This window comes from Pimephales promelas, chromosome 19 (genome assembly GCF_988280905.1).
Source record: "Pimephales promelas chromosome 19, fPimPro1.hap1.1, whole genome shotgun sequence".
NCBI classification, from domain to species: Eukaryota; Metazoa; Chordata; class Actinopteri; order Cypriniformes; family Leuciscidae; genus Pimephales; species Pimephales promelas.
Window position 1 is genome coordinate 4,249,372 of NC_142787.1, and position 12,347 is coordinate 4,261,718.

The 12,347-nt window shown below is 37.5% G+C and overlaps 1 protein-coding gene across 3 annotated transcripts in view; it reads right to left on the reverse strand.

Annotated features, from left to right (window-relative positions):
- cpeb4b (cytoplasmic polyadenylation element binding protein 4b) overlaps positions 1 to 9,878 on the reverse strand; it is a 49,000-nt gene extending 39,122 nt beyond the window's left edge. For all 3 annotated transcript variants that reach the window (XM_039687955.2, XM_089123922.1, XM_039687954.2), the window contains exons 1-2: positions 9,442 to 9,878; positions 6,873 to 8,033 (exon numbers count right to left, since the gene is read on the reverse strand). In XM_039687955.2, the coding sequence (XP_039543889.1) occupies positions 6,873 to 7,979 (1,107 nt within the window). In that variant the 5' untranslated portion in view covers positions 7,980 to 8,033; positions 9,442 to 9,878. The remainder of the gene's footprint in view (positions 1 to 6,872; positions 8,034 to 9,441) is intronic.
- Between the last annotated feature and the right edge of the window lie 2,469 nt (positions 9,879 to 12,347).

Below are 12,347 nucleotides of genomic sequence, written 5' to 3' on the forward strand. Positions count from 1 at the left end.
TAATGGGGTAATCAAATGCAGGCTAATATAATTAGTTTGTGCGTTTGTTTTTGTTTTTGTTTTTATTTTCATTTTTAGTTTAGCTTTTAGTCAATATAAAAACAAAAGCTTTTTGCACATAATATATTGCATAGCCTATATTATATTTGTTTTCATATCCTTCAATATCAACATTGTTTGTAGGATATCATTGGGCCGAATGTGAATATATATATATATATATATATATATATATATATGAAGAGTTCAGATGCAAAAGCCTCTAAATGCCATTTGAAATTTTCTTCTTTAATGATGATTTTTATCAAACTTGTATATTTAAGTTCAGTAATTTCACTTAAATAACAATTAATAGGTAATTATCATTGCCATTTAAGTGAAATTACTGAACTTAAATATACAAGTTTGATAAAAATCATCATTAAAGAAGAAAATTTTAAATGGCATTTAGAGGCTTTTGCATCTGAACTCTTCATATATATATATATATATATATATATATATATATATATATTAAATATAAAGATTTTCTTTATCTAAATAGAAAACGTAGAAAGTACCGAGATATATATCGTATATCGCCATTTGACCAAAAAATATCGAGATATGATTTTTTGGCCATATCGCCCAGCCCTAGTCTGGACTCTGGAGCCCTGTATTACCCTATAAAAATGAGGCTATTCAAATTTGTACGAATGTTAAAGATTTTGTTAATACAACTACATGTACACCCCCATCTCAAGCTCAAGATACTGCAACTGTCAAATGTGCATTTCCAACAAACAAACATGTAATACTAATATGTTATATAATTAATAATACTTATTTTTGGTGCTACCGCAACCATCTGTGGACCTTGATGCCACTGCTCTCAAATGTAAGTCTAGAGCCCTGTTGAACTGAGAAAAAAGAATACATATGCCATGCAACATATTGCTCTGATAAAATTAACTTTAAGGTTACTCTTCCAGTTGATTTAAAAATTCAAATGCACTACTTTTTATTCCAGTTCAATGCAAAAAAAACAAAAAACAAAAAAAACATCCCGCTGGTATTGATCATACAACAAAGGCATATACATTGACCAGCGTATATATCACTCCAATCATACGGCGTCCATCTTGTGCAGGTTTACATAGATAAACAATGGAAAAGCAATGCAGAGGAATGCAAAAACGAGTTCTGGTTGAACAGACTCCAAATGACCGAATTTTCATTTTTTGAGTGACGTAACCATTTAAGGTTATAACCAAAAAACACTTTCTTTGTATCACACCACAAAGACCACCAAGAATAGAGGCGGTTTCATGAACTGTGGAGTGAATGTCCATGCTGAGGCAGCCTGAAGCCCACACAATTACAGGAGACTTTAGATTATAAAGATTATAGAGAGCTAAGATGACGGCTAGAACATACAAAGCAGAAGACCTCACTTTTCCCTAAAATAAAACATACATACATTACTGGATCAAAAATCTCCATCTAATGTTACAGAATTAAGCTAAAAAGTCATAAATGCGTAAAACAAAAAAGGTGTGCGAGAAGGATTTGCATGCAGTATAAAATGTAAAGTGTGTCATCTTAGGCGACCGCACAGTCAAATCCTTGACTAACCCTCTGTTCTTTACGATAAAGCCGAGCGACAGATGACTGTTTGCCGGGGGCACCTGCGCCCCATGACAATAGACAATCAAAAGCTGGCCTCGCAAATAAAACAAACAGCTTTAAAATGTCACCGTGTCAGCTTGATCGCTAATTGAGCCTTGGGCAGCCCAATTGGATAAAAAAGAGAGACACTTTCCAGCAGCCATATTTGTTTTTCTGTTTTCTTTACAGTGTCTTCAATCATCTAACCTTGTCACAATATCCATCTTCACCATCACGAATTGCATGTCCCATTTCTCATTTTCTCTCCGAGCAACTGCTTAATTACACATCTCGGCAGCGCCTGTTCATGTGTGAGTCTGTCAGTGTGTGTGTGTGTGAGAGAGAGAGAGAGAGAGAGAGAGAGTGTGTGTCCTGACCCCCCTCCGGAGACAGCCTTTGCTTTCACACCAAACATCAGATATTCTTGGCTGAGAGTACACAGTGCCTGTGGAAACTTCCAGCGACATTATGCAGTGCTGGGAATCACATCACGTATTCAACCAGCTGGAGCAAATAGCTGCGAATAAGAGCTGCCTGTTCTCAGCGGTGGAAGCCACAGGTTCCAAGTGCTATCGAATACCTTTAGTTTGTTGGTTTTACAAAGAACAGAACACATCTAGATCACCAAACTGCAGCCTGACCCAAGGTTCTGTACCAGAGGATGAGCTCTGCGCACAAACACCTCGATAAGAGGATCTGGAAGGCACCTGTTCCCGGTAATCAACGAAAATTAAGACACAAATGAAATGAGGACTGATGGCCCATAGAAATGAGAGTCCGAATTTGTGAATTGAACTCATGCGCAAAAAGTGAATATCGCATAAAACATTTGCGAATAAAGCACCATCCATCCAGTGTCACTTCCTGATAATTTGGTGCATTTCAATAAGAACAATGGAAGTTGCACCAGTAGGAGAAGGCATTGTATATATCATTTTCGAATAATAAATTACTTCCATGAAACACAATCATGTTATCTTGCATTCGAATGCCAGCTGTTTGGGCACGCCGTCATGTAAGACAGTTCCGGCATGTGTTTCCATCATAGTTTATGAGCATGCTTTCTTATTGGATTAAAAAAATGTAACAGACACAATTGAACGTATGTTTTGGTCACATATGGACAAACCTAACCATTGGGTTTAAAAATGTAAAAAATTTAAAACCAATTGTTGGGTTTTTAAATTGTGAAAAATTAAAACCAACAGTTGGGTTTTAAAAAATAAAATTAAAATAAACCAATTGTTGAATTTAAAAAAAAAAGTAAAAAATGAAACCAACAGTTTAATTTTTGAAAAATAAAAGTAAAATAAACCAACCGTTGAATAAAAAAAAAATGAAACCAACAGTTGGGTTTAAAAAAATTAAATTAAAATAAACCAACCATTAAAATAAAACCAACCGTTGAATGAAAAAAAAATTAAAAAATTAAACCAACAGTTGGGTTTTAAAAAAAATAAAATTAAAATAAACAAGCCGTTGAATTAAAAAAAAAAAACATAAAAAATTAAACCAACAGTTAGGTTTAAAAAAACATTTAAATTAAAATAAACCAACCGTTGAATTAAAAAAAAAATTAAATAAACCAACAGTTCGGATTAAAAATAAAATAGAATTAAAATAAACCAACCACTGAATTTAAAAAAATTAAACCAAAAGCTTAAAAAAAAAAATCAAATAAAAAAATAAATACAATTAAAATAAACTAACTGTTAAATTAAAAAAAATTAAAAGAATTAAACCAACAGTTGGGTTTAAAAAAATAAAATTAAAATAAACCAACTGTTGAATTAAAAAAAATAAATAAAAAATAAAACCAACAGTTGGGTTTAAAAAAAATAAAAATAAAATAAACCAACCGTTGAATTAAAAAAAAAAAATGAAACCAACAGCTGGGTTAAAAAAAAAATACAATTTTTAAAAAAACCAACCGTTGAATAAAAAATTTTTTTTAAAAAATTAAACCAACATTTGGGATTAAAAATAATATAAAAAAAAAATGAAACCAACACTTGGTTTTAAAAATAAAATTAAAATAAACCAACCATTGAATTAAAAAAAATAAACCAACAGCTGGGTTTAAAAAAACTGTTAAATTTAAAAACAAATAAATAAAAGAATTAAACCAACAGTTGGGTTTAAAAAAAATAAACCAACTGTTGAATTTTATATATATATATATATATATATATATATATATATATATATATATATATATATATATATATTTTTTTTTTTTTAAATTAAGCCAACCTTTGGGTTTAATATTACAAATTGAACCAATTGTTGGGTTTAAAAATAAAAAATAATAATAAAACAACCATTGCATTTAAAAATAAAAATGGCCAACTGTTGGATTTAAAAATAAAAATAAAATAAATTAACATTTGATTATGTCCATATGTGACCCAAACGTGGGTTGAAACAACCCAACAGTGTTCAGTGAGTGTTTATGCACATTTTTTGAATTGCGCATCTTTGCTCTGCCTGGAAGCGCATCTTGGCGTTTCCATCCAGTTTTTTATACAATATCCCAAAAAAAAACACATAAACAATAGGTTTGATGGAAACATAGCTACTGCTTACTATGACATTACATTTAAATATAATGACACAATGTCATTACATGTATGAAATGAAACTGAAGAGCCAATGATGCGCTCAAGTCATGTAGAGAAAGATCAAATTTATGAGTTGAATGCACACGAATGCCACCACAAAGTAAGTGGATCCATAAATTAAATAAAAACGCACTTGATGTGCATTGTTTAGTAATCATTTTGTTAGAAAGTAGAGTTAAAAATACTTGCTTCATTTATTGTAGAAAAAGTTCATGGCTCAGACCAAAGTGATTTAAATGCACAATGTCGTAATTACGACTTCCCCTTCTCATAAATAAGAACTTCCCAGGAGGACTTGATGTGCACTACCCAAGCGACGTCACATGAAAATTAAACAGGCATGCTCAAATTGAACAAAATTCAGATATCTTCAATCATTTTCACCACATTCTGAGCAACAAAATTTTAGGTTTTAACTCGGTTTTCTTCACGGTAAAAAAAAAAACAAATGTTCTCATTCACTGATGTAGTAACATCATTACACTATTCTGTTTAAGGCCTGTATAATAAATTAATAACCGCTCTGTAATAACACAGACGGTGAAACAGACACATGATGAATTAGAGAATCACAATAGCCTTTCCACAAGCTGAGGTATACATTAATATATGGAAGGTCCACACAGTGTCATGCACACAAACACAAACCTTCATTGTGGTGTCATTTAAAGGCTGCACTGAAACACTCATTTGAACCTTGAACTGTTTGGTTCCCATTGAAGTCCATTATATGGAGAAAAATCCTGGAATGTTTTCATCAAAAACCTTAATTTCTTTTCGACTGCAGAAAGAGAGACGTGGACATCTTGGATGACATGGGGGTAAGTAAATTATCAGCAAAAGTTTTTTTAAAAGTGAACTACTCCTTTAAGATCTGTTAAGGTAGCATCCATCTTTCTAGCTCCAGTTAAGAATGACAGAGGGCCAAAAATATACTACCAGGAATAAAACAGGTCGGCCGACATTTTAAAATCTGCAGTGCTATGATTAACGTAATGGCTTATGCAAATGTAATCAAATGGGTCAAAAAGACAATGTCTACATTACTATTATTCGTTTCGAACCATCCCCGACAGCGTCATGGCAGGCAACGCTTGATTTTTGAGCTGTTGTCAGCAACTAAAATCTCACAGAGCCGTTTGGAAAACAAGACAGGCAGAGCAAAGTTAGTCATCCAAGCCTCTGGCACATTTTGCTTTGGGCCCAACTCAAGCAGAATTTGTCACAATGTGCCATGAGAGAGCAGAAACAGGCAAATTAGAGCTGTGCAAATGCACAAAACGATCCGCGTGTTTGTGGGGTTCACGCTGACAGACACTGCTGCTTTGAAGCAACCAGGCATCATTCATTTTCAACGTAAACCGCCGATTTCAGAGAGCAACCGAGACTGTAGGCGATGCGAGAGAGTTGACACATTGCAACGACTACAAATGGGAGTGCAGGGACATACAACACCATTCATGCAGAGAGTAATGTTTGATATTAAGTGAAATACATTATATTTGTAATTCTAAGTGTTTTGCCACTGTTCACACCAAGAACGATGACTATATTACACTGTTTAATTGAAATGTGTGCGGTCTGCCACTTTAAATGTCCGAGCTCTTTATTCGCATGTGGATTCTGATTGGCTGTCAATGTTTTTATTGTTCATCAGCTGGAAAAACCCCTCTGAAAGAGATTCATACGATATCGTTCAGGTTTGTCGTTTCGGTATAGTTGTGGTGTGGATTTCACTGTTCTTGTAAAGGTGAGGTCACATTTAAAGTTGCTTGACAAAATTTCACAGGCAAAATACAGTCAGAATCCACGAGTTTTGCGTGAGTGCAAACGATTTCGCTCATGTTCATGCTGGTCAGGCAAATTCACCGCTTTGACCCACAAACTGACGTGAAAGTGACGTGACGCTATAGACAAATGTCCTATTTTCGCCTGTAAAATGTGGCTCATGTGACCGCAGCTTCGCCGATGTACAACCAGCTTTGTATCGTTGCGATGTCAGCAGTATTTTACCTTTCTTTATGTTACCTGAACCAGATTTGTCAGAAAAGCTAGCTTTCATGAGAACTACAGGTTGCACATTCTTGCATCCAGCTCACAGAGAGAACAGTTCATCATGTTGGAGTTTCCCCAACCTTTTTGGTAGGGATGCACCGAAAATGATCGCTAGTAAAAAAATCAAACTAGTAAAAAAAAAAAATCTCTTAAATTTGAGTCTGAAAAAAATAATATATTGTTACACAGTAGTCAACATTTGAAGTGGATCAAAATCAAAGTTATACATGATTCTTGTCTTAGGACAACTTTGATGACCTTTTTTGATCCACTTCAAAGGTTGACTATTGTACTTACATTTAATATTATTTTAATATAGGGCTATTTTCTGTCCAAGCTTTGTGTTACTTTAAATAAAAATAACTTTCTAGCAAAAGGGAACGCCCACAGCACTTCCATTCTTCTCTAGTCGTGTAGCACCTTTTTTTTTTTTTAAGGCCCATCTTGCCAGCTATGAATACCCAGTTTAAAACATTACAGCCAGACCAATAAATCGGGGTTTTTTTCATACCATCATCATCATCATCATCATGTCAATATTACACACACCTGGAAAGGGAAGATATTCTCGCTCCTGCTGTCATCCATCCAGGACTTGGGGTTGAATCCGGGACTGGTGCGGGAGTACTTCTGCTGGGGCATGTGGTTGTTGGGGAAGGTCTTCTTCAGCGGAGAGATGGAGTTGAGAGGCGTCATGCCTCCGTTGAGGCCTCTGCGATACTCGCGACCCTGGGACCCCCCCCACCCGCCGTAACCCCCACCCGGGCTCCAGGAGGTGGAGGAGGGAGAGGGCGAGGGGCTCTGGTAGCTGCCCCACGGGGAGGGAGGCTTGCTCAGGCTGTTGGAGAGATGCGGCAGCTGGCCGAAGGGGGCGTTGCGGTGCGGGAACGGGGGCTGGTGAGGACTTGCCGGGGAACGCCGATGCTGCTGGTGCTGGCTGTGGGGGTGCTGGAAGTGGGGGTGGGGGGGGTGGTGCTGGGAGATTGGACCGATTTGAGGGGAGAAGTTGCCTCCGAAGCCCGGGCTGACATGGTGGGAGAAATTCTGGAACAGCAGAGGGCCGTTGTTGGCGGAGGCCGCCGGGTTGAAGAAGCTGATGTCCTCGTTGATGATGGTGGAAGGAGTGGGGGGGATAGCAGCTGACCAGTTGTTGAAACTGGTCAGGGAGGAGGAGGTGCTGGATTGGGCCGCCGTTCCCAGTCCCGAGGGCTCCTGATAGTCAAAGGGCGTCAACACGGGGGAGTCCAAACGAAGCTTCTCCTTGCCGTTGGTCCCGTCGGATGACCCGCTCTCCGCTTTAATCTCTTCAGCGCGAGCCTTTTCCAGCTCGGAGATGATCCCACTCTCCTGGTGTCCGGGCGAGAGCTGCTGTTGCTTCTCTTGGGACTCTTGCAGCTCCTGCTGCTGGACTTTGGGCTTTTCCGAGCCCAGGATTTCATCTTGCATGCTGCTGTGAGCGCCGGCTGCCGGGAATAGCCATGTCGAACCGGTGTTGGTGCCATTCCCAGCCGGGGTGCTGTTTATGAAAGCGGCGGGGCTGGTGGTCGCATTTTGGTGGTGGTGTGGGGGTTGCAGGTGAGGGTGGATTCGTACTGGGAAAGCAGACTTGTTGCCAGTGTTGTTCTGCACTAAGACTCCAAACCCGTAATCCCCCATTTATGTTCTCCAGTTCAACCTGGCTCCAACACACTTATTCTTGCTTCCTATGCCCTAAAAAAAACGCATAACCACGGTTAAAATACTCCATGATGCAGTTGCACAACATAATTCATGACACACTACACTAATAAAGGGTGTGTTCACATTTATAGCTCAATACGTTTGGTTCGGGCCAAAAAAAAAAAACAACAACACTTTTTTAACACCGAAACCAAGGATACCGAAACTAAAGCCATAGGGATACGTTCACAACCTGATTGGTCGGCTTTTATGACATAGCCTATATTTCGAGACATACAAAACATTTTTGCGCCCGGTGAATGTGGGTAGACTACATATGATGGCATTTTAACCAGCTGAGATCTTGTGAACAGCTTACAAAATGTGTAAGTGGCAGGAATCAGGAACATTTGCTGCGAGGAGATGCAGTTCTGAACTGTGATGGGCAACATCATGACTGTGACGAGAACACAACTGTTTAGGGTCGCATCTTGTGACGTCACATCCCTTATTGGTTCGTTTACATGTCTTTGGTCCATGTTGCATTCATATATCATTCGAACAGCACCAGAGTTTGTTTGGGAGACCCAGCTTTTCAGGAGTTTCGCTCCACTTGTTTGGTGCGCATCAGAGTTCGGTTGGCAGCGTTCACGCTTATTCAAATGAATCGCACTATTGTATCAGGATTCGTTTTAATCTAACCAAACATGCCAAGTGTGAACACACCCAAAAGCTCCAAAGGGGGTTTTCACATTGAAGAACCACATTAGGTTCCCAAATGAACCTTTCAGAGAACAGTTATCTTAGTGTGAAAAACACTCTATATAATCTAAAGAACCTTTATCCACCATAAAGAACATTTTGAAGAATGGAAACGTTCAATGGATGTTAAAGGTTCTTCATTTAAGTGTGTGGAAACACTGAGGACACCCATTGGTGAGAGACTATGTGGCACTCTGCCACCAGACGTCACAAATACTGACAGGAAAGATATATTTGATGAACATGTCATATCATTAATTCCCCGACTATGTATAATGCCATACTGGCTATAACACAAGCTATAAAGGTCTCTCGGGCTCTAATTATAGATTCGTGACGTCTCTTCAGCTAACAGCTAACAGGCTACCGGCTTATTCAACAGGAACTGCTAAAAGGCTCCATATCAACCGAAAGGCCGACTCGACCGTGTTTTTCTGACGAAAAAAATCACACAGCTAGGTAGCTTACACGACAAATCACCTCATATGTTATTACAATTCAAATATCATTGAAGGAAAAAGATTCTTCCCTTTTTAACGAACGTAAGCTCGATCAGAAAAATGATGACGTCTTCTGCTCGCGAGCTATAATACACACAATACTGCACGATTTAACACATATAAAACCACAACACACATGTAACATTAGGGATTGATCATTTATAAATACAAAGACAATAAATGAATTAAATTTTCACCTTCGTGGCTGATCCGAGCGATGACTGAGGGCTCGTTCCAGATATCACAACGCAAACTAAAGCAGAACCTCGAATAAACCGGTGATCTGATATAATGAAGCGGGGATCTTAAATCCGTCAAGAGTGTCTATATGTTTTCTCCCTTCCTTGTCTTGACGTGTCCTGCCTTCTCAATGACACAGCCCTGTCTTGCTTTAGCCAGCTGCTAACCTTTAAATCACTTGCGTAGACGATTCTACGTCATTGACTTCAATATACAAAGACTAGTTTAGTTACTGGTGAACTACAAAGCGTTCATGCGTCCTTTTCATTGTTGGATTTTTGTTTCTCTGTATTATTTTTTATTTAATTTTTTTTCCACCAGCGCACTTCTATTCCCTTCGCTGTGCTGCCGCTGCTGTCCTTTTCCTCTCCAATCTACTGAAGCCAAATGACAAGGAGACACAGTCCACACACACTTCCGGCTAAAGCCACGCCCACATTGCGTCAGATCACGCCCACGGGAACCTCACAAGGCGTATGTTCCGCCCACGCTGTTTGAGAACGAGGCATTTAATTGGTCAGAACGCAAGCTATTACCGCCCACTTTTTCCTCATTTGAATGCGATTCATAAATGTGTGTCTTCCCTTTAAGGTCATAGCCTATGCTCTGAAATCTCCGCCCTATAAGGTCAATAAGCCTATTAGGATTATGTAGTGTATATTTGCATCACCATATAATGCAATATTATCCTCATTATTTCTCCTGGTGTCAGAATACTGTGGTGGCTTGTGCAAATTGTGTGTGAGTGAGTGTGTCTTATCTTAAGACACTGGTAGGAATTGAATCAGCAGGGGTGAGCTTTTCTCTGTTTGGATGACACCTGCTTGAACCCTTCTTCCCTGTTTTAGGTGAGCCGGATCAATCTCATTACCCATGTTCCAGCAAACGGATGGGTCAGAGAGCAGGGAGGAGAGAAAGGATCTGAATATGTCATCTGTGCCCTTAGACAGAGGTCTCGTTAAGATCTGCTGCTGTTTTCTCTCCATAATGGAGCTCATCCACCATTATCATTTAGACCAACAATGCAGAACAATGAGAAACTAGGTATGAGAGACCACGGAGGGGGTGTGTGTGTGTGTGTGTGCATGTTTTTCTATCCCGGTGGGGACTTGCACACCCACTCATAATGGGACTAAATTAAGTTCCCCATGAGGAAACAAGCAGATTGGCATAGAATGAGAATATATAGTTTGTATAAAAATCATTATGTCTGTGGAAAGTCGCCACAAACATAGTACACCAGATTTTTCTAAACCTAGACAGAATAATCAGGAGGTTGTATCACTAATCTGCAATAAATAGACATGAAATATTGATTGATGAACTGTTTTATTACACTAGAAGGAGACAGCGGAGGGATAGACAAGAAATATTCTCTTGTAGTCAATAATTGTATCCCTTTAAACTCAAAATTACATATTTAAACTTTTTCTTGAAAAAAAACTAGGGCTGTCAAGCGATTAATCGCGATTAAACGCATCCAAAATAAAAGTTTGTTTACATAATATATGTGGGTGCACTGTGTATAATTATTTTGTATATATATATATATATATATATATATATATATATATATATATATATACTATATACACATACATGCATGTATATTTAAGGAAAAAAGTATTTTAATATAAAGTATTTATATTTGTATATAATATAAATTATATATAAATCTATATACAGTATATACATGAAAATATTTCTTAAATATATACAAGCATGTGTGTTTATTTATATATATATATATATATATATATAAAATAATTATACACAGTGCACCCACATATATTATGTAAACACAAACTTTTATTTTGGATGCGATTAATCGCGATTAATCATTTGACAGCCCTAAAAAAACCTCATCATGCCTTAATATACCTTGAATGTAACTCTACACCCTTGCCTCAGTTAGTATATGCAGTCCTATGAATATGCAAACGAGCCCCGCCTCCAATCACGCATTCAACTCAGAGATCCACTCGTCGGCGTTCACACGTTGATCTGATTGGTTACAAGGTTTGTGACGTCAGAAACACCAGCGATTTCAAACCGTGTTTTTTTTAAACTGTCTTTGGTTCAGAAAATACTCAGCAATACTGTCGACTTATGAATTTACACATGGTTTGTCTTAAAGCACATTAAAAATACCACTATTAACAACATTAAAACCTTGATTTTCACCACAAGGGAACTTTAAAATATTTGATAATTGTCCAAGTATCCCTGGAATTAATGTACTGATTGTCACTAAATAACAAAACTAAGTAACTTAAACACTATCTGACCAGCTGCTTGACACGTGAAAACGTTTTTGCCCAAAACATTCACCGCAGACATCAAGAAATTATTATTATTTTTTTTCCCTATGGAGCCACATTGAAATTCAATTGGCCAAAATCTCTCTGCTTTTAGTAGGCCAGAAACGCTAACAGTGGAAACCAGTTAGCATTAGCACGTCAATAGGGTTATTTTTATTTGTTTTTTTGGTTAAATGCCTCAAATAAGTTCTGTGCGGTGAATACAAGCTGAAGATAATTTCACATTTTATTCTGACATAAAATACATCAGATTTTGTTTAAGCTTTTCCCTGTCTTGAACAAAGCTGTTATTGCTAATAAGTGGCTAAATGGGACTTTGAATGTCATCATGCTGAACAGGTAAATTCATATATCTACACTACTTTGCTTTTACAGCCTCGTTGTGTTTAAGAAAAAGATTGTTTTGTTTTTAAAGAAAGAGTTGTTGGAAGCTTAGTTGTGGTGGAGTCATTCAACCGTGGGGTAGTTCGCTAGTAAATTGTACATTTAGCTTTTTACGTCTGATGATTGTATGTAAGCTTCAAGATTATCATGATGAACAA